Source organism: Rhinolophus ferrumequinum, chromosome 25 (assembly GCF_004115265.2).
Source record: "Rhinolophus ferrumequinum isolate MPI-CBG mRhiFer1 chromosome 25, mRhiFer1_v1.p, whole genome shotgun sequence".
Lineage (NCBI taxonomy): Eukaryota > Metazoa > Chordata > Mammalia > Chiroptera > Rhinolophidae > Rhinolophus > Rhinolophus ferrumequinum.
The window spans coordinates 23,117,893-23,145,792 of record NC_046308.1 but is presented as its reverse complement, the minus strand read 5'-3'; the positions used below and the strand labels follow the sequence as shown (position 1 = coordinate 23,145,792).

The window sequence follows — 27,900 nt, the reverse complement described above, 5'->3', positions numbered from 1 at the left end:
TTTTTTTTTTCTTTCTTTTCTTTTTCTTTTTCTTTTTTTTTTTTTTTTTTTTTGTTGTCGTTTATCCTTTCCTACATGGTATCTGCTATTTTGTTTCCTGTTTCTCCGAAACATTCAGGAGTGAAGTGACTAAAGCAGAGAACTGTAAGCCGCCCTGGGCCCCCAACGGCCTAATTTCCTTGTGAGGCTCTTATCACATCTCCACGCACACTCTCAAAAGCACACACTCCACATGAAATCAAAGGAAAAAGAAAACAAAACCAAATGTTGTGTCAATCCCGTCCCGCCCCACAAACCCTTAAAATCTTAAATAGGAAACTAGTGTTTTGCTTTCTTGTTAAAATACAGAAAAGGCTCGATACAATACTCAGGTGGGTACAATACTATGTCGCACGAACATCGTTGAGTGAGGGGCCTTTGCGCCCAGTCCCTGAAACTCTGCAAATGAATCACCTCCTTTCACAAGTCACCTCACGTTTGTGGCTGCCCATGGCCCGGGAGGCCACACACAGGCTGGGCGTGTGTACACCCCCCGTGCAGTACAGACTTTGTGTCGTGTGGCTTAAGTGCTGATGGAGTGGGGTGGGGTTGGGAGAGCAAAGGGGCCTGGGACAGGCCCTGCCCTCAATGACCTGCTGGAACAAGAAACCCTGGGTCCAGTCCTCCGTTTCCCAGCCAAAGGGACGAGGAGCCGGCTCAGGGCTGGGGGCACTGCACAGAGGGCTCAGCTAGGAGCCCTCACTCCCAAAACACACCATTCACCACTCAGGTCCCTGAACTCAGGCTCTGTTTTTCGTTGGAGGGTCTCTGGAGGGGTGGGGTAGGGGATGACTCTGGAATTTTTTGGTCTGAACTTAAAGTAGAAAGAAAAAAAGAAGTAAAGCATGAAGCAAAACGAAGAAGATAAAGCCGCTGACCCAGCCTTGTGGCTCCTGTGGCCGAGGACAGTGGAGCCACCTGTGGCAACCTGGTCTGGCGTTTCAAGTGGGTTCTGGGCCCATGGAGGTGTCTGAGACTGGTAGAGAAAGCTTAAGGTGAGAGGCGAGGGATGGAACCCCAGACAGCGCTGAGCCAATGGGAGACAGCGAAGCACGCAGCAGAGTGGCCGTGGGCCAGAACTGCCTCGAGTGATGGCCAGCAGGGCAGTCCCCTCCCTGCCCGCCAGGCCATACCACCTTAGTCAGCCCTTCCCCACACCCCGCACTGGCTAGGCGGGGCTGCTGCTTTCCCAAGCTCAAGCTCTTGCAGGCCCAGGGGACAGGTTGGTGGGGGCTGACTTCTGCCTCATCCTGGCCCTGGCAGGGAGCTACAAGGAGCTTGCTCCTGTTTCCCCGTTGCCCAGCAGGCGCTGCCAGCGCCTGGCCCCACACTGGGAGCCCCCATGGGGCTGAACTACTCACACTCTTCCCCGGGCCCAGGGCCCAGAATGGAGTTATGCGGGCTTCCTGGAGCTCAGCAGCATACTCGAAACACCTTCAGGGCGGCCACGGCTAACCCTGTGCTCAGGAGAAAACCCCCAGGCGAGGCTGCAGGACCCCACTGAGAGTGGAGGTGCTGGGGCCCTGGGCCGGGTCTCAGCCATGCCCAGGAGGGCCGCCTGGTCAGTGCAAGCCTGGCTCACTCAGACACACATCTTCCTGTGCGCACCAACGGGAGGAAAACAAAAGTGTCACGGCCTCAACTGCCAGTCACCAACTTACTGTTCTCGTGAATTCAAGAGGTAGCAAAAGGTCAGAAGTCTCTCCACCTTGACAGGTAAGGAAGAAGGAAAGCGCAACATCTGTTCACACGCACCGCGCACACCACACACACAAAGAAAAGAAAAACAAGAGTACCGACGGCCCTGGCACCCAGTCCAGCCTCCCCCCGCCCCCCCGCGAACCCCAGACCTTCCAGTTCAAACATTCACATAAACGTTACACTGGTTTTTTTCTTAATAAAAAACAAGTACCTCTAAACAAAGAAGATTCCTCGGAAACTATAGGAAAAGCACTCTCTCTCCTGAGGCAGCCGAGGCGGGGCTCGGGGCCCAGGGAAGCCTTTGGCCAAGAAGGGCTTCTGGGGCCTGGAGGGGTGGGCGCCCCGCGGCCTGCAACCGGGGCGGGGGGGCGGGAGGGGCAGCTGCCCCATACATTCAGTCTGCAGACCCAGGCTCAGCCCCAAGGGGCCGGGAGGAAAATAAACTCTTGTTGGTTTTGGTTTAAAAAACAAAATTCATAAGAAAAAAAGGAACAGATCAGTAGGAATAACAGCAACACAGGCCCAGAGGGCTCTTTAGTTGTGGAGAGGTAGGCGGTGGGGGCCCCCCTGGCTCAAGGAGGGAGGGCTCCATCCCCTCCCACCCAGCACGCTCCCCACAGAGCCGTGGTAGGCCGCACACAGACTAGCATCGTGTGCGCAGGACGCTGCCCCTGTCCACAGGCAGCCCTGATCCTCCCAGCGTGGGTGGACATCCCTACTTGCCCTGCCCCAACCTGCGGGAAAAAGGCCGGGTCCCTGCGAACCCCGTAACCCATTCCCACAGGCCCGGCAGCAGCCCTGGCAGGCAGCTGGGGGCCTGGACGGGATCCGGAGGTAGACGACACACCCACAGACACCTGCGGGGCTCAGGACCCGGCCTCCTTCCTTCCGCTCTCTTCCCTTGGTACAGACTGTGGATTAAAGCTCTGGGTGGGGGGGCTGGCCGGAGGTGCCGCCAGGAGCCACCCCCGCTGGACCTGGGGTCCGGTCGGCCGGCCGCTCATCCTCCTCGTTTCTTCCTTCCATTGTTCCCGAGGGCAGCGAGTCTGCAGAGGGCGCCCGAAGGCCGGAGAAGGTCTTTGGCTTCTAGGAGGGGGAGGTGTGCATGCGCAGGTGGCTGAGGAGGTTGCGCTGCTGCGTGAACTTGCCCCCGCAGAGCTGGCACTCATAGGGCTTCTCACCTGAGTGCACGCGCATGTGCTCGGTCAGACGGTACTGGCGGGTGAAGCGCATGCCACACTCATCGCAGGCAAAGGGCTTCAGGCCCAGGTGGCTGCGCATGTGGCGTGTCATGGTGCCGCGCTGTGTGAACATCTTGCCGCAGATGTTGCAGGGGAAGGGCCGTGTCAGCCAGTGCGTCTTCTCATGCTGCCGCAGGGTGGCTGGGTCCTTGTAGGTCTTGTCGCACACTGAGCACTTGAAGGGCCGGGGCTCAGCTGCGTAGGCGGCGCTGGGTGCTGACAGGTCCTCGGCCTCCTCCTCTGCGCCCCCACTGCCCGTCTCGTAGGCACCCTCCTCCTTGATGAAAAGCTCCTCCTCCGTGTGTGTCTCCACATGGGCGTTGAGCTGCTCGGAGCTGGGGAAGCCTTTGGCGCAGGGGATGCACACGTACAGGTTGTCCCCGTAGGACACCGTCTCGTAGCCCTCCTGCCGGTACATGTAGTGGGAGCTGGCGTGGCCACTACCTCCCTCGCTCCCGCTCTGCCCGCTGTCCTCGCTCCCATCCTTGCCATTTTCCTCCTCATCCTTACAGGGGTACGGGGGCTCACCGTAGGGCCCACTGGGGCCACCCCCTGCCACACTGTTGGCCAAGATGCCATTAGGAACCCTGTCCCCGAGCCCCTCACTCTCTTCCCCTGGGCAGGGACCCTTGGGCCCCGATTCTCTCCGCTCAAAGGGGGAAGCTGCCATGGGCTCCTTCTTGCTCCACTCCTTCTTGCGGGCCGAATGCCGGAGGCTCTTCCGGAGCTGCCCACCGGGCCCCTCCAGCAGGCTCAGGGGATTGTCCTCCGCCCCGTCCAGATCCATGGGCTCACTGGGGGTGCCCCCCAGCTCAGTGTAAGAGGCACTGTTGGCAATCGGAGGGGCAGAGGCTGAGAGGGGTGAGCCGTGCTGACTGTCGCTCATCTGGGCTGGGTCATCGGGGGTGAGGGGGGGACCGGGCGTGGCAGGGGGCAGGGGGGGGCTCTTTTTGGACAGGTCCAGGCCCAGCTCCTGCTCACAGCCCCCACTGCTCCCATTGGTACTGCAGCTGCCCAGGCCAGCCTCCCCACTGGCTGGACACACAGCCCGGCTCAGGCTGTGCACACTTTCCTGGCTGGAGCCGCCGAGGAAGAGCTCGTCATCTGAGCCTTTGGCCTGGGGGAGCTCCTGCGGGGTGTGGGCCCCCTTACGCCCATCCATGAGCCCTGGATATCGAGCCTGGATGACAGACGCTGTGGAGAGCCGCTGGCTGCGAGGGGGTCGCCCCATGCCGGAAGCCCCCACCCGTCCAGAGCCAAAGGGCTTGCCGGCTCGCTTGAGCTTGCGGCGGCAGAGGGCTGCCAACTCGGGCAGCTGGAGGTAGCTGGCGGCGGTGAGGAGAGTGCTGAAGTTGGGCTCGGTGGGCTGGTCACTGGGCAGCAGTTTGCCTGTGTAGATGAAGTCCAGGATCTGCTGGAACACCGTGGAGCTGACCATGTCCGTGTCCAGGTTGATGAGGTTGTCGTGCAGGACCAGGGACTTGAAGTAGATGCTGCTGGCGGCCAGGACATTCTTGTGGGCCCGGAAGATGGAGTTCTCTACCATGATGATGACGTCACACAGGAAGCCCTTTGTCCTCTGCTGGTTTAGCTGCAGCAGGAGCTGTTTGGAGTGGCTGGGCAGCTCCATGTCGGGCCCCATGTCCCCACGCCCTGCCCACGTGTACCACCTGGGGGCAAGAACAGGCATACGCACATTAGCTGACCGGGACTCTTGGGCAAGGGCCCAAGGCCAAGGTGGCCCACAGTGACACTCAGAGGAGCCTCCATGCTGACCTGGCCACTGGCCACATCCTTGGGCACAGTACCTGGGGAGGGAACTCACACTGCCCACCAAGGACTCACGCTGCCCAAGAAGGGACAACAACGATGGCCCCATTTGCACCAATGAGAAAACAGAAGCAGGACAATGAAAGTCACTCAGTGCCAAGTAGAGAAACTGGGACTGAACTTGACTCCATAGCCCAGGTACCACCTCCACGCTAAAGGAAGTCCACAGGGGGCCCAAAAATGACCAGCAGAGGACTATGCGGTGCTGGGAGCAGGGGCCTTGGGTGGGCTGACTTCTGTAAGCATGCAGCGTCCCAGCTTTGAAGACCACCTAGAAACCAGATGTTTAGGTGAAATCTCCCAATGCTGAACCAAGGTCCTTTTCCCTAAATACCACATGGGCCAAATCAAATATGGAGCTCTGGTCTGTGACCCCCGCTTATACTGGGTGCCTCTCAACCAACCCGAGAGGCTTCCCAAGCTTTCAGATTTGCTTATGTCACGTGACCACCTCCCAGACGCTGCAGCCCACACGCCTTCCCTCGCGTGTGCCTGCTCCCCGCCACCGGGAGGCACGACGGAACACTCCCTAGTCTGATCCTCTGAGCGCTAAGCAGAAGAGGTGGCTGGGCCAAGCCCCTGGCACTGCTTGGGCCCAGGGTCCTTGCTGGGCAGGGCAGCGCAGTCTGGGCCTGGGAAAGATGGCCACCTGGTCTCGCCAGACTGGCACAGACACTGATGTCATTAAGTAATAAACACGCAGAGGCCTCTGGCCTCAAGAACTCTGCGCTGGCTGTGCGGCAGTGCGTCACCATGCGCCCACCCTCCCACAGGCAACTGTGTACCACAGAGAAGGTACCCTGAAGAAGGTACCTGCACCTCCTGCTCAGGGCCCCATCTCTGAAAGTAACTGAGTGCTTTGAGCCTCACCCCACCTGGGACTTCCAGTTCCTACTAGGGAGCCCAGCCCTGCCTCCCTTGAGGCAGAGCCTAGAGGGATCACACCCACCTGTCTCCCTGTGATACAAATGCTCCCCCTTACCTGCTACCTGCCCTTGTTTGCAATTACCTTAGCAATCACTGGCACCCCAAAGAAGGCTTTGGAGCTCACCCTGAACACACATGGGTATCAGGCGGCACCCAGGGCCTGACAGCAGGAGGCAGCAAACACCTGCTTGGCCCTGTAAGGCTGCTCAGTCGGGGTGCAGAGGCCGGAGCCCAGGTCCTGTGAGAACCAACCTCGCCCCCGTCAGCCAGGCAGGAAGGACACTTGGCCCCAGGGGAATGCAATGTTACCTCCACCAGCACCCAGAACGCCTGGTGCTCTGAGCCCGGCGAAGGGACAGGTGAGGACAGGAGGTCTCATCCTCCCCAGGCCGAGCGGCAGGCCGCAGCCTCCCCTCCACGCTGCCCAGCACTGCATGCACACAAAGCACTGCAGGCCACATGCAGCTGAGAGCTGCAGGGCTGTGCGGGCCGCCCAGAAAGCCCCCGGCAGGAGGAGCAGGTGGACGATGTCCTGCCTCCCCCAGGCCTCCCTCACCCCATTCCCTGGCCCTGCCAGCTCCCCGTCCTCAGCCTACCGGAGTGCCAGGGGCCCAGAAACCATGTGAGCAGCAGCCAGCGGGGGTGGCCTCCTTGAGCACGTGGCCTCCCTTGGGGGTGCATCAATGCCTGGTCACCTGGGGAGGAGAAAATGGACATGGTCACCCAGACACCCATCATTTAGAAAGGGAGGGACAGTGAAAAAGGTGGCTGGTAGCCCTGGAGCCCTTGCTCCCAGCAGGTCTGGGGGGTCTCTCTGGCTGGGACGCCAAGGGCAGCCAGCCAGGCAGGAGGCAGGTCTAGAAAGCTCAGAGGTGCTGCACCCTTCTCCCACCCAGGAGAGTCAGGGTACTCCAAGGGCCACCTGTGCCTGGGGAGCTGGGGGCAGTAACGTAATTCCTGGCGAGTGTAGTGGTCAGCGGCCTGGACAAGGCCCTTCCTAAACTGGCCACATTTACATAACAAAAGGTCAAAATTGGAGGCACTGGTGCAATGGGCTATTTATAAGAACCAGTCTCAACCGCTTCTGGCTCCCCGGTCTCCTTCCCTTCCAGATCTGCTCTTGCCCCCTCCCTGCCCAGAGGGCCCAGCCCCCTCCTGCCCAGCCCAGCCTGACCACATGGCCTCCCCTCACAGGAGTTTTTGCAAGCTCGCCTTTCAATACCAGCCTGCCAAAGCAGCTGGCAGCTGCTACCAGATGCGGGTGGGCTCCCTCAGCCCCCCTACCACCCCTGGCTTCAGGTCCCACGGGAGGGGGTCCTGAGGTTCTGGCTCCTCGAACCCCTCTCAGGCAGGCCTTGGCTCCCTTGGAATGGAGCCAGGGTGGGGGAGGAGGCCTGCAGCAGCCTGGAGCCCATCCCTGACTGCCCTTCCCCCACCCCTAGGGCCAGGGAGGCTCAGCAGGTCCCTCAGGAATGTGACCAGACCCGGGGTGCGGGGTGGCTGGGAGGCCTCAGCGCCAGCCTGCCAGCTGTCTCTCTGGCCCCTAGCACAACTCCCCTCTCCTAGAGGTGGCCCAGGCGGGAGGGAGCACAGTTGGTCCAGGATCCCACCGATGGCCCAGAGGGCAGCAGGACCAACTCTGTAGGTTCAACGGCCTAAGAGGGTCCACATTTAACGAGGCCTGGGCCCCTCACCTGTGTAGACAGTCCAGACTCCCCTACCAGGTGACGCCAAAGACAGCCAGCAGGATAGAGCCAAGCCCAGACTTGGGAAGGAGAGCAAAGACCACTGCAATACTGGTGATCGGCCAGTAAGAACGGACAGAGAGCCACAGCTGACGAGATGCCTGTCACACAGCCTTGTGCCACCCTGCCTCTCTGGACCTCAGGACAACCCAAGCCCTGCATGGGCACAGCGTCTGCCCAGGGGCCTCTGCCTCAGCACATGCCAGACCCTGTAACTAGGGGTTACTTGCTCTTGTCAGAGATCAGGCCAGCAACTACTAGATTAGTGCAGGGAGTGGGTGGCAGACCAGGACGGGGGCCTCCTGCTCAGCCCGACAAACATTTCACTCGCCTGTGGACGGCCCGGCCGAGTGACTGACCAAAGTCTCCCAGGCAGGGTCACACGTAACTCCTCTCGAGCCTGACCTCCCACAGGGACACTCAGCAGGACAGGGTGCACCCTTCACGAAGCTGCCTGCGGGAGTTCACAGCCCGTTCGATGCTGCCCTGCCTACCACCCATCTACCCCAGGTCAGGCCAGCATGGCTCACCCTGCGTCTGTAAGCGACAGGACCTTACCACAGCTGAGGTGGTGCCCCCTAATGCAGGGCCAGAATCCCTATGAAGCACTGCTCTTCTCAGTGAAATGATGACAGCCAGGGACCTCTGCCCTCCCACTCACCGTCCGGTGTGGGAAGAGCAAGCACCTACCCGGGAGAGGCCACGGCCTGGGTTGGGGGGAGGGTGCCAGGTAAGGAGAAACACGGCTGTGGGGGCTGGTTCAGCAAGGTGGCAGCACAATGCCCCACTGAGTACAGGGGCTGGTACCCAGCCCTGGCAGGAACCCATCACAGGCTGGAACGAGGATACTGCCTGGCACCCAGTGGCCCCCTGGCAGCAGGCCCAGGCAGTGTGCCTATCAGTCCCCGTGATCCCACACCCAGCTCAGGCCGCTGCCCGCCTGGAGCACAGGCTCCAGGAAACCCAGGATCTGGGGCAGTGGGTCAGTCGGGTTCTTCTCTAAGGTTGAGACCTGGCCCTTCCCAGGTGGGTGGGTGGGTGGCTGGTGTTGGCAGCTGGGCTGACCCTGGCAGGGAAGGGAAGGAACACAAGTCCCTGGGGGAAGACCAGCTGTGCCCACTTGTGAACACAAAGGGTGTGGGGGAACGAACAGAGACCTGGCAGAAGACCTGATCACCTTCTCGGGTCCTGTGTACAGAATGGTCAACACCCACCTACCCAACAGGTCGGGGACCCCAGGAACTGGAACGGGGCCTTGCTGAGATCTCATTTCCTTTTCTTCCCCTCCCGGCCCCTGCCACAGAAAAGCCAGAGAGGCAACTGCCCGCCCCCCGACACACCCCCACACCCCCCCACATGCCATCTACCCCCACCCACACGCCACCCACACACACACACACCACACAGCACACACCCACACACACCACCCACCCACCTACACACACAGGTGCAGGAGGCCCAGGGCCCAGATGCTACTGGCAGCACACATCCGCCCAAGGGAAGGCTAGGCCCTGCTAGCTGAGCCAGAGGGAGCTGGCCACAGATCCCCACACCCCCTCTGCTGTTCCTTTCCTGTCCACCCTCAACTAACGGAATGGAAGGCCCCACTAGGCAGTCGTCCTGTGGAAAGAAAAATCTTGGGGCACACACACCCAATTACTAAACGAGGTTATCTCTGGGGGGTGGAATTACACATTTATGTCATGTTCTAGAACTAATCTATGGTAGAAACAAAATCAGAGCAGCCAGTGGAAGGTGAAGTGAGCATTGTCTGGAGATGGACATGAGAACCTCTTCGGGGCTGCGATCGGCTCTTTTATCTTCTTAGGGGTCTGGGGTAAAGTGAATGCACTCGCTGGTCAAAACTCAAGGAGCCACTGGAAGTTTGGGTACCATGTTGCATGTAAATTTTCCCTCAAATGGGGGGAAAATTAACTCCAAACAAAAGGAGAGAAAGAACAGAGGTTTTGACAGGACACGCCTGTCTCAACACCAGCTAACGTTTACTGGGCGCTGCCCTATGCCAACTGCATTCACCCTGTCGACCCTCCCGCACCCCAGAGCCTGTGTGCTCTGCATCCTCCCCACTCTCTGCACATCCAGCCTCTGCCCCAGCACCCACCCCTGCTCACCTCTCACCTCCCCGGGAGGCAGGAAGGCCAGGGGCCAGCAGTGTGGAGGGACGTCATCCGTGTCCATGGCTGCGACCCCTCCTCACTGCTGGTTTCCAGCCCACCCAGGGTACCAGTTCAGCCTCATGAGCCCATGGGCATACTGTGGGTGGCTCATGAGGGCAGCGACCACGGTGGAAGGAGATCCCTGTCCCTCCTGGCTCTTCCCTGTCTGGGCAGCCCTCGTGTGTCTCCAGCAGGCAGTCGAAGCCCCAAGCCAAGGACACCCCTCAGATCTGCCCCCACGTCCCCCAGGCAGCCGTGATCCCTAGTCCCACCCCACCCCCCAAACACACACCAGCCAAAAGGCTGACAAGGATGGCAGAGGCGGGGCCCATGACCTCCTGACCCGTGGAGCAACACCCCATGGAGGCCCCCACCTGTCCACAATCCCAGGGGCCCCACCCACCTTAGGCAGTCCATACGGCGCAGGAGCTCATGAGGAGGCTAGTACGGGGCCACCTCGAGGCCTCTCTTCCTAGCACCCCACAAAAAGCAGGCGAGTGCTCTGGCCCTGTACCTTTCAGAGGCCATGAGAGGAGGTTTTAAGGTGAAAGTGATCCTTGCTTAAGCAGAAAGCCAAAAATGACTTGACTCCAGCTTCCCGCCACCTCACACCCCATTCTGACAGAAGCTGCCCCCACTCCAGGAGGCCCGGGCACTCAGAACTCTCCAGTCATTTAACCCACAATGGGTACCCTCTGGAGACCAGGCTGACAGTCTGGGAACAAAGGAGCACATCCCATGCCCACCTCTAGCCCCTCTGGTGGGGGCCACTCAGGGTGCGGTTTCCCAGCTGGACTCCTGACCCTCATGAGGGGTGCCCCCCAGGAGAATGCTGTCCCTTTACTCAACGCCTGACCTCGGGGCAGGAACGAGGCCTCACAGAGGCAACTGCAGGCACCTTGATGAAAACGCTGCCTGATTTCAGGAAACTTCCCCAGGCCCACACCCAGCCAGGATGGAGGGCCCCCCACCCCCTCCCTGGGCAGGCCTCTGCCCAGATCTCCTAGGAACATCCTCACCCATCTCCCTCCCTGGTGGCCTTCCGTCAGGAGGCCTGGAGCTGTCCTGGGGGGCGAGGAGAAGCTACTGCCCAGCCCACCCTAAGGAACCCCCATGAGACTGTTCCTTTATCTTACCCGCCTCCTGGTCAGAAGTAACAGAAACACAGGAATCATCCAGCCCACAGGGCTCCACTGCCAGGTGGGCACAGGCACGCCAGGCCAAGGGGGTAACGCTGGATGGCAGGTTCCACACTCCAGGGGGTTTAAGCACATCAGACTGTGTCAGAGGACCCCTGCCATGCTGGCACTGCCTCCAAGCCTGAGTCCCAAGGCAGGATCGGCCCTTGCCCCAGCCAACCCCCCCTGTGGTCACCTGCTACTCCAGGGGTGGCCCCAGAGGTGCAGCACTGCCTCTGCCCTGAAGGCCTGGCCCCTCCGTACCTACAGGAGGGCAGAGTGAACAATGCCTGGAAGGTCCAAGCAGCCCAGGATCCGGAAGAGCCTAGGGCCCGGCCCTCACCTCCCACCCAGGCCTGCACACCCACCAGCCCAGGACTCCGCTCATGCCATCCCTACGGCCTCTCTCTCCTTACCCGGGGATTCCTGTGTGAAGCCTTTCCAATCGCAACAGGGCCAGGAGCCCGTCTCCTTCATACTGCTTACGCCACACCTCGCCCGGTGCCAGTCTGCCCTGTGAGCGGGCAGCCTGCATATGGAGAAGACTCTGAGGGGTTACCCTGCTTCCCCGAAAATAAGACCGAGCCGGGCAATCAGCTCTAATGCATCTTTTGGAGCAAAAATTCATGTAAGACCCAGTATTATTTTACTACAAGACCAGGTATAACATAATGTAACATAGTATAGTATAATACCGGGTCCTATATTAATTTTTGCTCCAAAAGACGCATTAGAGCTGATGGTCCGGCTAGGTCTTCTTTTCGGGGAAACACGGCAGTTACCTCCACCTCCAGGGGCAGGTACGACAAAGTTCTGGGGGTAAGCAACTGCAAAGTCCTAAGAGCAAACAGGTGGCCGTGAGGACTCAAAGCGGGACTCCAGAGCTGCAGCCACTTTCCCAGTCCCCGGGATGGATACCCTGTGCTCCCTCCTGGGCAGGTGCAGGGATGCCACTCACAGCAGCGCTGCTCCCCCCAGAGCTACAGAGGGCCTTGCACACCTGCAGCCTCACTCCCCGCTCCCCACCACCCACCTCACCCAGCCTGTGTCCTTATCTGGGGTGCAGGGTTAGCCCAGCTCCTCCAGCACCCCAGGGCAGTAAGGAGCTTCAGAATTGAAGCCACAAGGTGGGGCCTGTTGTGCAGCCTACTTGGGGGCCCCAGCAGCTCCTGCTGCTCCTCTGGGACCCTCCCTGGCCTCTGTGACCTCTCTGGCCTGCCCCTCCAGGCAGGGGCTGCTGGTGGGTGGGACTCAGTGCTCTGGGCAAGCCCAGCCGTGTAATCCAGCCCAGATCTGGATGGCGGCCAGCAGCTCCTGGCTCTTCTCCCAGACCATCCTCCTGGAAAGCAACAAGCTCCGTGAATGCCAGAAGACCGGACCTCCCTCCAGCGTAGCTTCTATGAAATAAACACTCAGGTTCCACTCCGCGCATCGGTGGCGTGGTGGTCAGGGCCCCTGGGCTGGCTTCCTTCTGCACCCCTCAGGCCAGCCCTGTTGTTCATCCACCAGCTCACCCTAATCACAGAGAGGGCATCCACCCCAACTCCACTTGACTGTCCTGAAATCCCCACGCTGCCACCCCCATGAAGACCCTGTGCTGCCCATGCGGGGCCAAGTCCCTCCTGGGCCCCGACCGCCTTCCCATCTGTTCCACTCCTATCTGGGAGGTGAGAAGCTTGTGGGAAGCTCACCAGCAGGAGGAAAAGGCAGGGAAGTGGCGTTTTGCAGGCAAGCCTGGCAGGAGGCTCACATCACCCCGCACCAGGCCCCGGGACCCTCACACCTGGCTTCTCCAGAGCAGCCCCGGGTCCTCCCCTCCTCCCCCCACGCAGGCCTACGACCCTCCTGTGACTCCTGGCTTTGGAGCCACAGAGGAGAAACGAGGCCAGGACAACCTGGGACACCGCAGCTGGATTTCCCCTGCTGGTGCCGGCACAACTGGCTCGCTGGCACCGGGAAAGATGAAGGGCAGAGTACTGCCAGCAGGGCCCCAAGCCTGACACAGTCTGGCCAAGAGTTCCGAGTTGGGCCAAGACTATGAGTGCTACTGGGGAGAGGCAGGTGTGCACTGCTCAAAGGGAAATAATAATTTCAGATTATGATTATTATTACAAAAACTACGTTCTCCTCCAGGCTCTGTCCCCCACATTGCACTGCGCCTGTGGGGGGCCTGAGCAATGTTGGTAAAAGACTCAGTAGCATTGACCATGCCAGAACAGGAGCCTGGAGGTGAGAGAGCCTGTGGGAGGCTGGCAGGCCGAGTCTGCCAACCGGACAGCAGAAAAACCAGCTAACCCTAGGAGGCCGGGAACAAGTGCAAATCCAGGGGCCACGTCAGCCAGGAGGCAGACAGGCCGGGTGTGCTGGTTCCTGTACCCCCCGTCCCACTTCCTATTTGTCCTGCTCTTCACAGGCCTTGGTCCAACAACTAGCAGCAGCACCCGGGATCTCTCAAAAAAATCAGAACCCACATTTTAACTCCAAGGGACTTGCACACACTGGGGTGCACTGGGGTGGGTTATAAGCTTCTACTACCGCCCGGAAAGCCCAATGTTCTTTCTTCAAGCAGTAAACGCTCAGCCGATGGGTCTCAAGAGGAAGGAGAGAGCCCCAGAAGGGAAGACACGTTTCCCACATAAACAAGCCCAGAGAGTGATGACTAAAACCAGTGGGCCTAGAATGTGAGACAGTGAGGCCGAGTCTGGTTACCACGGGCATCTTGGAGCCAGGATGGTGGGCAGGGGCTTCTGGGTGGGGGTGACAGGCAGAGGACTCAAGGAAGGGATGAAGGCCAAGCAGGGATGGCCGAGCAGTTCAATAGGTGGAAATCCCACACACAAGGAGTTAAAAAGGCCCTTGGGAAGCTGGTCTGCCCCCCTGGAAGCGGCTATCTCGATCATCTCAGGCCCCAGGACACCCTTCCCATGAGACACCTGAGCCCTGGGGGGAGATGGCAGTCACAGCTGAGTCAGAGCTGCAGCTGCCTGGCCCAAGGATCTGGGAAGAGGCTCTGCAACTGCACAATTTCAAAAACAGCCATTAGCTAACAATTTCTTATGCCAACTAAAGACTCTAAAAGCAGGAAGAACCACCTCTCAATGTGCATAAGTCCTTCCCAAGAAAGGGTGATGGACAGCCCTCACCCACATCATTGCCATGGGCTGGTAAAGACTGAGGCAAGCTGGCATTAAGGAACCTCTGCCCTGCCCCACAGCATGACCCTTCTGGCTGGGATAAAACTGAGATGGCATGCTAAAGGGGAATCAGAAAAAAAACAAAAAACGATGCCAGACAGTAATGAAGGGTTTTAATTAGCTGGACAAAGACTAAAAGAATTATCTCCCGGGGCGGAAATCGAAAGGTCACATTTAAAAATAAGACCTAGACTGAAAGCATGCAAAGCTTGTGGGCCAGAAAGTACACTCCAAGGCGCACACCACCGGAAACCCACCGGCCAAGCACTCGCACGGTGGCCCAGCTCTGTCAGGAGAGGCCGCTGCAGGTGTGGGACTGCCATCTACCCAGCAGTGAGCAGGACTGCACGTTTAGGTTGAACCTTATGAAGTTGCCTTTATTGGTCAGAAATAGTTGATTATTGGCAAAGTCACATGGCTGACTTACATGTACACAGATGAGTCTCTCAAGCATATAATGACCAAAGCAGTCAGGCCCAAGAGACTACGCAGTACGATCCCATTCATATAAGTTCAAGCTGGAAAGCAAGAATCCAGGGGCTAGGGGTGAGGGGAGAGCAGGGGTAACTCAAAGGACACACGAAGGACTTCTGGGGTTGTTTCTCAGTCTAGATGCTGGTTACACAAGGATGTCCATCTGTGAAGAATCCTTGGAGCTGTCACTCATGACTGTGCACGCTTCTTATGGGATGCAATCCAGTGCACAGAAACCTTCAGCAGGGGGAGCAGGGTACCCCCGGTCTCGGTCCTAATTAGCAAGTAGACCAGAGCCAGGCAGTAAGGTCCCCGAACCCCCAAATAACAAAAATGATCACAAGACAAGAAGCGGAACACTGACAAGACAGGAGGGAGGCAGCCAAATCCAGGATGGAGTGTCCGTCTAGAAGAGGGCACTCTACAGACCGGCCAGGAACGCACCCACAGGAAACCTAGAAACCACCTGAAAGTCTCTTATTAGGGGCAGACCAGTGTCTGCCATCCAAAGGAAACAACAACCCAACAGTGTTTTTAATAGTAATAGAGTATTACTTCTAAAGGAAGGGCTCTTCCGATGCTAGAGGCAAGCCCAGCAGAGAAGAGGAAATTTGGAGCAGAGCAGGCTAAGCCTGAGCAAGCAGGTCCCGGGTACAGCCAACTGGGAGCATTAAAGGGAGGAGGCCAGGAAGAAAATGGACGAGGCCCTCAGAGACTGGGGTCAAAGGACGCTGCTGGGCAGCAGGAAAAAAGCCCCTTTGCTCCCGTGTGGATGATCAACACCCCAAGCTCCCAGAGCCTCACACAAAGGGTTTAAGGAGCGAAAGCCAAAGATCAAGGATCAGGTTGTTTTAATCCAAAAGGGGGGAAAAAACAGAAACACGTTGGGCATCCACCAGAATTTTTAAAATTAGGGAACTGCTACAATCTGTGGCACTGTGCCTAAAAAGCCTCCAGGTACAGCTCTTGGCAGAAGAGGTCTCATCTGTCCAGCAGGTACTTGAAGGGTCTAACAGAGGAGAGGCCAAGAGCTCAGAAAGGGAACTAGACAGAGGGCTCACTCAGACTTGGCAAAAGAAGTGCACACGGGTTTCACTCTCCTTTTAACATGGACTCTCGGTGATGCTGGAAGAATTGTTTAGCATTAAGGAAGTGGGTTTAGAGACAGAAAACAAAATAAACAGGTACTTCTCTGCCTGGAGAAGTAGAGCCAGGGGGTTGTGAAAACTGGGCGACTGAGGAGGCAACCCGCACCCCCCCAAAACTCTGAAAACAACCCTGACATTCCTTTCCTGCCAGCAGTGAAGCGTGGGACAGCGCCACCTTGGAACACTCCAAGTGGGGGACAGGAACACAGGAACCCCAGTTAATACAACACAGCACGTCAGGGAAGCTCAAAATAGAGATTAGCACCCAGTTCCGTGCCCGCAAAGATCAAACAGCCAAAACCAGCCACCCACCATTCAAGGATTCAGACGAGTGTCGGGAACAATGAAGAAACGCCAGGGAATGCTTAACTAGAAATTCAGAAGAGCACAGACTTCTGGAGAGAGGCGGGGAAGAGCACAGGTGGGCGTCCAGGGCCGGGAGGCCGTTTCTTACATGGGATGGGGGAGCCAGGGCTGTGTTTCCATACAGTTATGCCTACATGTGTGTGCCTGTAATTTACACCTTCTGGTTAACACTTCCATAAATAATCCAGAGCACAATCTCAAAATCTACTGAGGAAGCTGGCATGCTCTGTGCAGAAGTCCTACAGACAGGGGAGAGGGACACGAGAGACGCTTTAGATCCAGGGAGGACAGAGGGGCTAAAGCTGTGCGACACTTCTGAGCATCCCTTCACATCACCTGACCCAGGCACCCCACAAAGCAGCAGGGCCACACAGCTGGGAGAAGATGGCAACAGTGGGTGAACAAGGGCTTGGTAGGGTAAGTCCCACAGGAGATGCCCAGAAAATATCACTGTCCTAATGAATAGAAAGCAACAGAAGCCAAGGCAGGGCCTCCATACTTGGGGTGGGCGGGAATGCCTCATCCAAAAGAAGGGGAACCCCAAGACTCTTCCCAAGGACTGCAGAGGAAGAAGGGAAGAGTTAAAGACATTCCAAGAGAAAACATCGCAGTCTAGCCCACATCTCCCCTCTGCAGCTCTGGGCCCCGCTAATTTGGAGTCCAGTCAACCCTGAGTTATCTTTCTCAAACACCGATCCCATCAAGTCACTCCCCTGCTTAAAACTTTCAATGGGTCCCTGATACCTGAATAAAGTCCACACTGCGGCCTGGCCTGCACAGCGCTTCCCACAGGGGCCCCGGCCCACCTCTCAGCTGGGCCCCGGCATGCCTGAGTGCCCCCTCCGCTTCCACGCTGGCCCTGCATCGCCCCCTCCCCAGCCAATGTCGGCACTGACAACCGAGCTGCTTTCCACGTGCACCTCCCATTCGGTCCATGCCCTCCACCCTGCCCCCTCAACCAGGCTCTCAAGGTTAGAGACCCTGCATCCCACTAGCCCAGCAGCCACAGCAGCACCTGGCACCTGGCATGCAGCAGGCCCTCATAAATGTTTATTAGGTGAGCAACTACTGGTCAGGAAGAAGTGCTGAGAAGAGATAGAAGGAAATAATACATGAGAAAAGATAAGGTGGAGGTGAAGAGGTGGAAATGATAAAGGAGAGAAGGGAGGGCCCAGAGCCCTTCCTTGTCAGCAGTCCCAAAACTGTTTACATTCTTAAAAGTTAGTAAGGACTCCCAAAGAACTTTTATAGGCCTATACGATACCATAGTAGGTGCTACTGTGTGTTATTCTATTTACTATTCCAGTCACTGTATTAGAAAAACTGGTAATTAAAAAACATTTAATTGACCGAAAATAAAAATAATAAACTCATTTATGTTAACATAACAAACATTTTAAAATAAACTATTCCAAACAAAGAGAAGAGTGGCACTGTTTTAATTCTTGCAAATCTCTTTAATGTCTGGTTTAATGGAAATAGCTAGATTCCCGTATCTGCTTCTGCATTCAGTCTGTTAGGATATGTGGTTTTGATTAAAATCTATGAAGAAATTTGACCTTACACAGATAGAAAAGAAGAGTATTTTAATAGCCCTTTCAGATAATTGTGGCTATTCTTCATTGATACTACACAAAAAAAACTTGACAAGTGGTTAGTTTCTTAAAAATTGCAATGTAGAATCTGAAATTACATTAGTGACTTATTCATATCTGGTTACATAAAAATCCATTGGTTTACCCTAAATGCATATCCACCCAGGATTTTGTAATATCAAGCCCTGGTCATTTGGAAAACATTGGTTCGCTGAGTTAATCAGATCTTCCAAATGTTGTCACATTTAATTACACAAAACAAAACAAAATTCCATGTGTTAAGATCCCCACTAATTTTATAGAAGTCTTTAAGTCAGGTTCCTGGTGAAAGACACGAGTTTTCTAAAATTCTCCTTTTCTTGTGACAGTGCTTTCAATGGCAACGAATACTGTTTTCCTAAAAGTGGCAAGGATCACTTTTCATTTAAGAAAATGTCTGACAAATTCTGTGAGTCTGAATAACCCTACCTTGTCTGTCAGTCGTTCATTCAGGTAAAAATAATGTTCCATGAGGGAAAGCAGCTGGGTCAGACACAGCCCAAGCCAATGTGAAGTGCTTTTCCGGGAGACAACCATCACACTTCTGTCTGCGGCAGGAGAGCTTTGTGTGCACCCCCATTTTGTCACACACAATAGTAAAGAGACGTGTACTCCAGGATTTACTACTCAATCATCTGTCTGTACGGCCTCCCCATGACACAGGAGTAAGACTGGTAGCCTCGGACCAGAGCACTGATGGGGCACAGTGGCACCACCGCAAGGGCCACCCGCCATGGCTTTGTACCACTGGTGCAAGTGTCAACATGGGACAAAGGCCAGTCACTTTTAAGTTTTAAGAAAAAGGCCTTGGGGACCCCCCAGGAGTATGCAAAACACACTGAGAATAGCTGACAACCATTACCTGAAATATTTCTACCAACCCATTTTATAGGCAAGGAAAACGAGGCACGGAGAGGTCTGGAGGAAACAGTCTTGACACCTGAGTCCTCTTTGCACAAAACCACAGTTGTTTACCAAATAGTGAAATCCTGGGAAAGGTGACTTCTGCCAAACCTGAGAATAACAAATTTCAAACAAATAAAAGGAAGTGCCATTTCAAATGGCATCCGCAAATACTTAGAGGCCGAGCCGGCACAAACTAATATTAAGGGACCCAAAGGCCTGTGAGCTCACAGAGCTGGTAATGCTTCAAAAGGCAAGGCGGGCCTCTGCAGGCTGTGGGACCTGGGCTGGGTGCTCTGGAAGCAGAGGTGGTCTGTGGGGTGGTGGGGGAGGGGTGCTACAGGAAGCAGGACGCACATGCTGTCTGCTGGGGGTATGAAGTCAAAGTCCCCTCCTGCCCAAAGCAGCTAAGCCAGCCCTGCTGCCCTTATCAGCGTCAACATATGCATGGAATGTGGGACTTTGGAAACAATCCTCTCCCCTAGGCCTGCACCCCTCTGGGGCTCAGGGTGACCTACCAGGGCCAAAGGACAACCCAAGCCCATCCAGGCCTGAAGCCTCACAGCAGGTGAGAAAGGCACCTGCTGGTGGTGGCCCACGGGCACCTCAGGCTGTGGCTTGGCCCCTCCCCTCACTGCCAGGATCTCCCAGACCCCTGGGCCCATCTACCAAGAGACAGACTCCCACTGCCAAGAGAGGCCGCCCTGCGTGTACCCTCTGTACTCCCAGAGGGCCTGAGCACCTCTCATCGGCCCATACAAGGAAAGGAGCCCAGCTCCAAGTCCCAGGACACCCAGTGTCTCCCACATGGCTCTCCTGGAGTGAGTTTCCCCAGGGCAGGGGACCCCCACATGCCAGAAGGGAAGGAATTGGGACTAGAAGGATAAGGAAGGCCCAGAGTCCTCTCTACCCTCCAGGTCCTGGGAGAAGGGGGAGGGCACCTGCTCAGCAGGCTTATAGTTGTCCTTCCCCAGCTTACAAGGGACTACCCTCCAACTCCAGCTCAGGAACTGGACTCCCTGGCTTTGTCCAAGGAGGCCATCCCACTATCCCACTCAAAATGAAAACCTTGGCTGTCCTCTGGCCCAAGCACTGCCCAGAGGAAGGAACCCACACATATGCGTTCAAGGCTTCCACACACGTGTGGTTGTTTCTCACACTCTTAGAACTTCTCTATCCACTTCCTAGCTGTGCAACTCGAGACTAATTACTTAACCTCTCTGAGCCACTTGTTACAGTGGGGGTTGAGAAAATGATTGGGCCTGCACAGTATGTTCTGAGGATTCCATTAGGATGTAAAATGCCTCCCACAAGGCCTAACATGGGGTAAGAATCCAAAAGTGAGCGCATGGCCCTCTTCTGCCACTACTTTCTTTGCATTCTGCCAGGAACTCTGCAAGAATCATCCTCCACCCAGTTTTCAAGCAACGCTGCCTTTATAGCACCTGCCAGACAGAAACCATCAGCTACCTCCTACCAAAGGGAAGGGCAATGAGGTCCTGGAGAAGGATGGGGTGAAGAGGCAAAAGCACTGAGACAGGAATTCACCCCCGAAGACATACACTCTCAATACCGCCCCCTGGGTCCCCCCACCAAGATGTGTGCAGGCAGAAAAGGAGATGAGGGCGGACGTCGTGACGACACCCCACAACCCGCCCTTCCTCCTTGACTACCCAGCCAAGACCACTCTCGATCCCATCTCCTTCACCGCCCCAGCCCAGGCTGCTCTTCCTTCTCTACAGAACAGCACTTCTTACCCAGGAGACCAGCCTGGACCACAGCACACCCAGGGGCCTTGCCGCTCACCTCACATGGGAAGCGGCCAGAGCAGGCAGGGGCTGTCTTGTGTCCTGTCTGCCCCTAGATAGGAACTAAACCCCAGGACAGCCCATTGTTCTGTTCCAGCAAAGGGGGCTGGGCAAGAAGGCCTTACCTGCAGCTCTGCCTCCAGGGCCCTTCCCAGCCCCCCTCCCACTATGCCTCCTGGACCCTTGGTAGTGACCCCCTCACACACCTTAACAAGGTAACAGCCCAGGAAACCAACCTTAGCGACCAATCTCTCTCTCTCTTTCCCAGGGACCTTGAGGCCAAAAAGAAAAAGAATGTCAGGGCGCGGTCCCCAGCTATGGCCACAGTGGGCTAGTTAGGGAGCCACAAGGAACCCAAATGTCACTGTCAAGCCCTGCCAGGACAGGAAGAGACCAGCAGGGCCCAAGAATGCAACCAAAAACCAGGACAGGCAGTCTCTGAAGGCCAAGAAAGATCAAGAGTCCTGGAGTCCCTTCCACTGCCACCCAGGTAAGAGGGGCCATGAAAGAGTGAGGCCCCTCTGTGTCCAGTGCTTCTCTGACACCCTGGTAACGAACAGAGAATCAGCCTGATCCCACTAGGCGATCAGAATAAAGCAGTTTGTGACTACCCCAGGTCACACGCACTGGTCTGTTTGGTCACCACTTGCTTGATTCTGTTATCAACAAAGGCTTAGGAGCTGCTAAAGCAGTGGTTCTCAAATTTGGCTGCACATTGGACTCATTTCAAAAGCTTTAGGACACATGCATGCCTGGGCCCACCCCACAGATAGGCTGGGCTGGGCTGGGCTGGGCTGGGCTCCGCCAGCTCCCAGCTGATCCTGAGATGCACAGCTGAAAACCAGCGCTCCGGCAGGCAGGCCTCAGCCAGGCAGCACAAGTAATGGCACACACTTGGTGGCTCAATGTGTAGCCCACGCTCATCACCAAGAAAAATTCCACGGTGTCCACACAGGGACAGGCCACTGAGGTCCCAGACCCCGGCCACCTACCCTACTTCCTTTCTCATTCATTTTGTGAACAACAATCCACTGAGACCTGACCATCTTGCAGAGGAGCACCAGGGAGGGAACTGCAAAGGCCACAGGACAGCCCTCCCCCTTTAAGAGCCTGAGACGAGGCTGATGAAGAGACCAGGGGGCTCAGACCCCAGTGTGGTGATGGAAGCAGTACCTCCACCCACCTGTTCTCAAGGCACTGGAGTAGCTTGAGAAAACCCACCCACCCAGAGGTGCTGCCCGGAAAGCGGCCTGAGGCTCCAACAGCAGCCTGGAAGACCTGGGAGTAGTCTGCATGGCGGCCACGCCCGTGCCAGAGCCAGCGGCCCTTCAGTAGCCACACAGGCCACCTCCCCAGCCTAGAAGCGCCCCATAGCCAAGCCCGAGTTCTGCTTTTTGGGAGTCCCCCTTGGGATTGCCATGGGATGGACGGGAAGACTGGGCCACCTGCCTTTCCATATCCCACTATCCCTTCTCACCTACACCCCACATGCTCACCGAGGTGGATCACCCGCAAACAGGAACGCTCTACGCATCTCACAAGCAGCAGGCAAGGCCCTCGGGCCCCGCAGCAGTCGGCGTCCCCTTCTGGCAGAAGGACCTGCTCTAACCCCGAGGCCACATTCCCCACCTTCCCTCCCCTTCACCCACACAGAACATTACCAGGAAAAACATGAAAACCGGTCAGAGGAAGGGCTCTGAACTCCTTCCCAACTGTCCCAGGCAGTTTCTTCAGGTTACTGTCCCCACTGGGTGGAGGTGCCCTGGCCCTTGCCTCCTGGCCTGTGGTGAAGCGTGGAGTCAGCTCCTGGCTTTCTCTCCTTTATCAAACTCACTGGGGGCCCACACAGTCCCAACCCCCACCCGCTTTTCTTGCTTTGCCACTCCCAGCTCAAACTGGGCTCCAGGCTGAGCCTGCAGTCCCTCTCAGCGCCCTCCCCCCTTCCAGGTCCCTAACCCTTAGGGCAAGGCCCCTCCCAACAGGAAGCACAGCCTGGTGGTGCCAGGCAGAATCAAACTGGCTCAGCTTGTTCAGAGCCCCTAACGGGGGTGGGGGGGGGGGGGGGACGGGATCATCTGGGGAGGGGGCTCTCTTCCCTGCCATTCCCTGCTGGGATCTCAGACCTCTCCAGGTTTCCTACTACATGCGCCTGCCTCCTCACAGGCTCTGGAGTCAAAGGCATTTACCCTCCAGCCCCAACCTGACCAGTTGCTTACTTGCAGCCCCAGAAAGTTCTTTAACCTCCTAGTCTCATGTACCCCTCCGACAGAGGAGACTACTGGGCAATTCAGGGAAAACTCCGAGTTCCTCTAGCCCCACCACCGACCACTTGTTGGCAAGTCTGCGAGTGCCAGAGGGCAGACCAGCACAATTAGTCTAGCCACGGGGCTGGGCACTGTCTTTGTCCTCCGAAAATTTCATTAAATGAATAAAAAAGCTTGTGAAAAAGCCTCACAGGTGCCTGGCACACAGTGGGTGCTTCTCACAACAGTATCTGCAGGGTCATGCTCTTCCCACTGCTCTCCTGTCTTCCCAGCCACACTGCCTTACTGAAACTGAATGGACTCCCCATGAACACCCCTCTCCGACAGCCAACCTGCACTCAGCATGGCATCCACGGCGCTCCTCCAGCCCACAGCCGGCCCCTCCCTCCAAGCCTCACAACCACTATCCCCATGGTGCCCTCTGCACTCCATTTGTCACTGTGCCAGCCCTTATCGCCCCATCTTACAATCATTTGTTTACTTGTCTGTCTTCCCCAGACTAAGCTCTGGAGGGCAGCGATACATGAATATAAGCTCAAGTTCTGTTCCCATTTTAGAAACAGGGACACTAAGGCTCAGAGAGTCAATCACTATCCAAGGTCACACAGAGGAGAGTAACCCGCAGAGCGAGTGTCACCCAACAGACTTTTTGACTAAGTCCAGTTCCCTCTCACAGCCCTCAGGAGTCCCTCAGCCAAGCTCCAAGAACCAGGAGGGGTAGAAGCTGACTTGTCAGGGGAAAGCTGCCTCCCAGGAAGCAGGAGCAGCCAGGAAGAAGAGCCCCCACCCTCCTAGTGATCCTGTCCCAGGGGCACTCAATCCCAGTGGGCAAGGCAAGCAAGCTATGGGGTGGGGCTGACTGCTGGAGGCCAACAGGCCAAGCAGAAGGGCAGAGGCACAGGTCCCCTGGGTAAACTGAACTTGATTCCTTCTTCACTCCTCCGATTCTCCAGAGCTACCCAGCCAGCCCTTCTCCGGGGGCTAGCTGCTAACTAAAAGGCCCTGCCCCAACCCCCACATCTGACCCTGGCAGACAATAAGGACTCTGGAAAGGCAGCAGGCCTGTCAGCTCAATAATGCAAAACCCTGTTGCTCCGGGTCCACAACAGCTGACTTCAAGTGGCTCAGAGGCTGTGCTTATTAACAAAATGAGAAATCTGATCTATGGAAAGAAAACACTACGTGAGGATTAATCCAGGACTGCAGCTTGTGGAGAAGCCTGGGCTGCTGGCCAAGACCAGGGAGCGAGGACGGGATCGTGCCTACCTGTCCCCAGAGCAGGTACCAAGCAGCAGGACAAGACGCATCACCTCTGCCCCACCTGTGCCTCCTCCTCCTACTTCCAGCAATCACAGCAAACGTTTCAGTTTTGCTTTAATTAAAAGCCGGGCTCCCTCGGGCTGCTTCTTCCTCTACCCAGAGCCAACAACCAGAGGGAGATTTTTCTTTTCAGGAATCGCTTGTAAAAGCCGAGTGACTAATCTAACAAGTCCCAACAACTGGCAGGGAAACACTGCAGGGAGAAATTCTGGGCACAAACCAGCAGTCTGGTCAAAAAGCCAGAGAAGCCAGGCAATAGGCACTCAGTGATACCCCAAACTGGCTAGCAGGAAGCCAGGAGCCAAAGGAAAGCAGACCAACCTGGGAGCTCTGACCCCAGGGTAGGCAGGCAGGTGGGGAGCCTCCCCTCAGCCTTCCCAGTCTACAGCCTGCCCATGGTATAAACATTTTAATAAGCCCAATTGCACTCGAAGGCAGAGTGACCTACTCCGGGGCCAAAGGACTCAGTTCAGCCCCCAAGTATCAGCCTCCCACCCACCCGCCCCCAACCCCATCCCAGTGCTAAGAGCCCGCTAAACCAGCAATCTCACCACACAGCTTTGTCTCTAGAGGCCAGCCTGATGCCGGCCCATCTGCTTTTTTTCAGACCACTCCAACAACCCTGTTCTGCTGAGCATACACCCTCTCCTTGAGCCTGGGCTACAGACCGGCCACATGGCCTGTGCTCCTGAAAATGTCTGCTGAAAGACCCAGGGAGTCCAGACGCTGGCAGATGGGAATGGAAAGGAAGAAGTAAAGCCAGAAGCCAGGAAGCAATAAATGCTAGTTCCAGAAAGGTCCTGAGTTTGGGGGACCCAACTCCATCCCTCCATCCAGGACCCCTGGAGAAGAGCCTCCAAGATCAGCCTAGAGGCTCTGGAGGCCACTCCACTACCTGCCAGCTGCCCCCTCCCCCCAGTACAAGAGGCACAGCAATCCCCACATCAGTCAACAACCCCCTGCCACAGGATTCCTATGGGCAAGGCTCTGCCCCTCCCCCCCACCACATGTCAGAGGGGTGGCCTCCCAGAGTTACACCCCTCCTGCTGTTTGGGGGGGGCGGGAACCTAGCTTTCCAGATGTACTTGGCAACTCCAACTAGAAAAGACACTGGAGGTGGAGGGGATTGGAGAGGACATGGATAAATAACTTCAAAACCATTCCAGACCATCCCGATCAGCACTGGGCCCCCTTCCCCAAGCAGTCCAACGCTGTTCTGGGTGGGGCCGCTGGGAGCTTTATCTGGCCTTGTTCCCTCCTCTCCATAAGTCACTGCCCCCCAGGGAGAGGCATCCCCCCCACCTGCCCCCCCCCAATAGCTGGGCCTGTGTGAATATGAACCATCTTGGTAGATAAACAGAAAGTGACAAGCTGGGGCCCTTCAGCCCCCTCCCTCTGCCAGCCGGTCCCCGCCTTCTGCCAGCCGACCCCCTCCCCCAAGCCCATCTCTCTTCCTGCCAAGCGGCTGCCTACAGGAGAGGTCTGGGGGCAGGGCAGCGAGCCCACCAGCCGCAGGGCCTGGCGCTCTGGGAGCGGCCCCTCCAGGCCTGTCCCTGCCCAGGCCGGTCTTCCTGTGGTGAGAGGGCAAGGGAAGGGGACCTCAGACCGTGCAGGGCCGCAGTTCTGTAAATAGCAAAATCCCCATGTGAGGGGAGGCTGCTGGCGCAGGGCCGTTTGCATAATGGGAGCCCGCCCGCCTGTCAGGCAGCGCAGCTCGCCCGACGCTGTTCGGATTAGATTGCTAATGAAAAGGCACAAAGAGCCGGCGCCCGCTCGCCCGCCGACCCCCGCTCAGCAGACCCGCGTCCCGGCCTGGCGCGGCCCCAGGAGCTTTGTGCCCGGGGTCCCCAGGCGCCCGCGCCCCGTCGGGCACGGGGACCACAAAGCCCGGGCTGCCAGGGGCCGGCCGGGGGTCCCGCTTGTGCCCCGCCCAGGCCCGGCGGACACGCGCGCCCCTCCCACGCGCGCAGCCCCACGTCGGCCGGACGCGCGCTCGCCCACGCCCCTCTCCACAGGGGCGCGCCCGCCCGCGGCCCCCGCCCGCGCCCCCCGCCACCCCTGACGGCCCCTCACCTCGTGTGCGTCGGCGGCGGCGCTCCGTCCGCCGGCCGGCCGGTCCTGCCCGCAGCTCCTCGTCCTCGGCGCCCGGCCTGCGCCGCCCGCGCCCGCCCCGTCCTCCCGCCGCCGGCCCGGCTCGGCTCCCCGCCCAGCGCGCCCCGAGCGCCGCTCACAGCCGCCCGCCCGGCGCCATCTTGGAAGCTTGTGACGTAGGCGCCGCCCGCTCACCCCTGACCCACAACTGAATGGGCGAGCAGAGGGGCGGGGGCGGGGCCCGATCGCGGGGCGGAGCCTGAGGGGGCCGGGCCTGCGGGTGAGCGGTCCGAGCTCTGGGCGGGGCCGGCGGCCGCGGAACGACGCCGTGGGGGAGGGGCGCGCGGGAGGAGCCGGGGACCCCGACCTTGGGCGCCGCGTGGGACCCGGACCCCAGTTGCGAAGACCGGACTACGACTTCGCCCCCGAAACACCCGGACCGCACACCCCAGGGAAGGGGCCTCTGACCCCCCCACACAGGCCCACGCCCAGCCCCCACACTGAGAGCTGACTCCCTTGAGCCTGACCCTGACCCCTTGAAGCACCCCCCATCAGGGACCCCTAGCGGCCTGCGCCCACCTCCAGGACCCTTCACCCCTGCTGCGTGCCCCCCGCAGGGATCCCACAGCCAAAGGCGCAGCCCCAGGGGACTGCAAGCTGAGTGGTCTGGGCTCCCGGGGAAACCTGGGCTGTTTGGAGCCGGAGGAGAGAGTAGCCCCCTACCCCTGACCCCAGCGATCCTTCGGGGCCCCGTGCCCGCAGATCCTTGGACCAGCCTTACCTGCTCAGAGGGCGCAGAGGTCGAGATCACGCCGTGCTCAGCCAGCCCCTTCCGGTGACCGCAGCCCCTCGAAGGCCCCTGGGGTCAAGCGATGCGCCTAAGCTGGCCCGCCTGGACCCAAGCTCGTAGCCGTCCTTAAGATGGCCTGATGAGGGACCGGAGCTGGCTTTGAGCCGAGGCCACTTCTCTAGGGAGTTACTTAATGGACCTCTCTCCACTTAGAACAGCAAACAAAGGAACACACCACTGTCAAAGTCTGAGAGGAACCCAGATTTGCCATGTAGAGAAGTCGTGCGCTAGCACTAGTCAAGATTGAAAACCAATAATCCTTCAGGAAGGCTGATTTTGTGACTCTTCTTTCCAAATTAATATATAAGTTTAATGTAATCCTAACAGGACATTTCTCAGACTTAACAAAATTCTAAGTTCACCTGGAAGAATAAATAGCCAAAAACAGCTATGGTTTCCACCCTTGGGAACAAGAAAAAGGAATGAGGGTGGACTTGCCCTAACGTATTAAAGCAAATTATAAAGCTACTGTAGTCAATTCAGTGATGTGCAGACCGAGAAACAGAATAGAAAGCCTAGGAACAGATCCTGGAAAGGGTAAGAACATAATAAATGAAAAAACATCCAACATCCATGAAAAAGGAGATGTCAAATATCTGTGAAGAAGTAAAGGAATATTCCACCAACAGAGCTCTGTAGAGGACTCACTATTTGAAGACACTACTAGGAAAATGTTAACGCTCTACTAACCAAAGACATGCAAATTAAAACTACAAGATGCCAGTTTTTCAGTTTTTACCAAATTAGAAATCAATTTCAAATGATAACCTTCAAACAGAAGCAGGGTCTGATCTAATGGGTAATTACTCTTATATACTGTTGGAAGTATATATGCCTCAAAATTCCTGAACATGAATTTAGCAGTATGAGCCAAAAATAATAATCTTTTTTTTTTAATTTTCATACTCCCTTGGACCAGTACTAATTCATCTTGCAGGATTCTATTCTAAAGAAATTAACCACATTTGCAGACCATGTGCTCAATTATCTATTTCTCTAACCAGACCATG

At 57.1% G+C, this 27,900-nt stretch overlaps 1 protein-coding gene across 1 annotated transcript; it reads right to left on the bottom strand.

Annotated features, from left to right (window-relative positions):
* HIC2 (HIC ZBTB transcriptional repressor 2) lies at positions 1 to 26,116 on the bottom strand. The gene is made up of 3 exons (XM_033098360.1): positions 26,023 to 26,116; positions 6,335 to 6,433; positions 1 to 4,651 (listed from the first exon to the last, which is right to left on the bottom strand). Exons 2-3 carry the CDS (start codon positions 6,358 to 6,360, stop codon positions 2,827 to 2,829), a joined length of 1,851 nt encoding a protein of 616 aa, XP_032954251.1. The 5' UTR covers positions 6,361 to 6,433; positions 26,023 to 26,116; the 3' UTR covers positions 1 to 2,826.
* Positions 26,117 to 27,900: the final 1,784 nt, after the last annotated feature.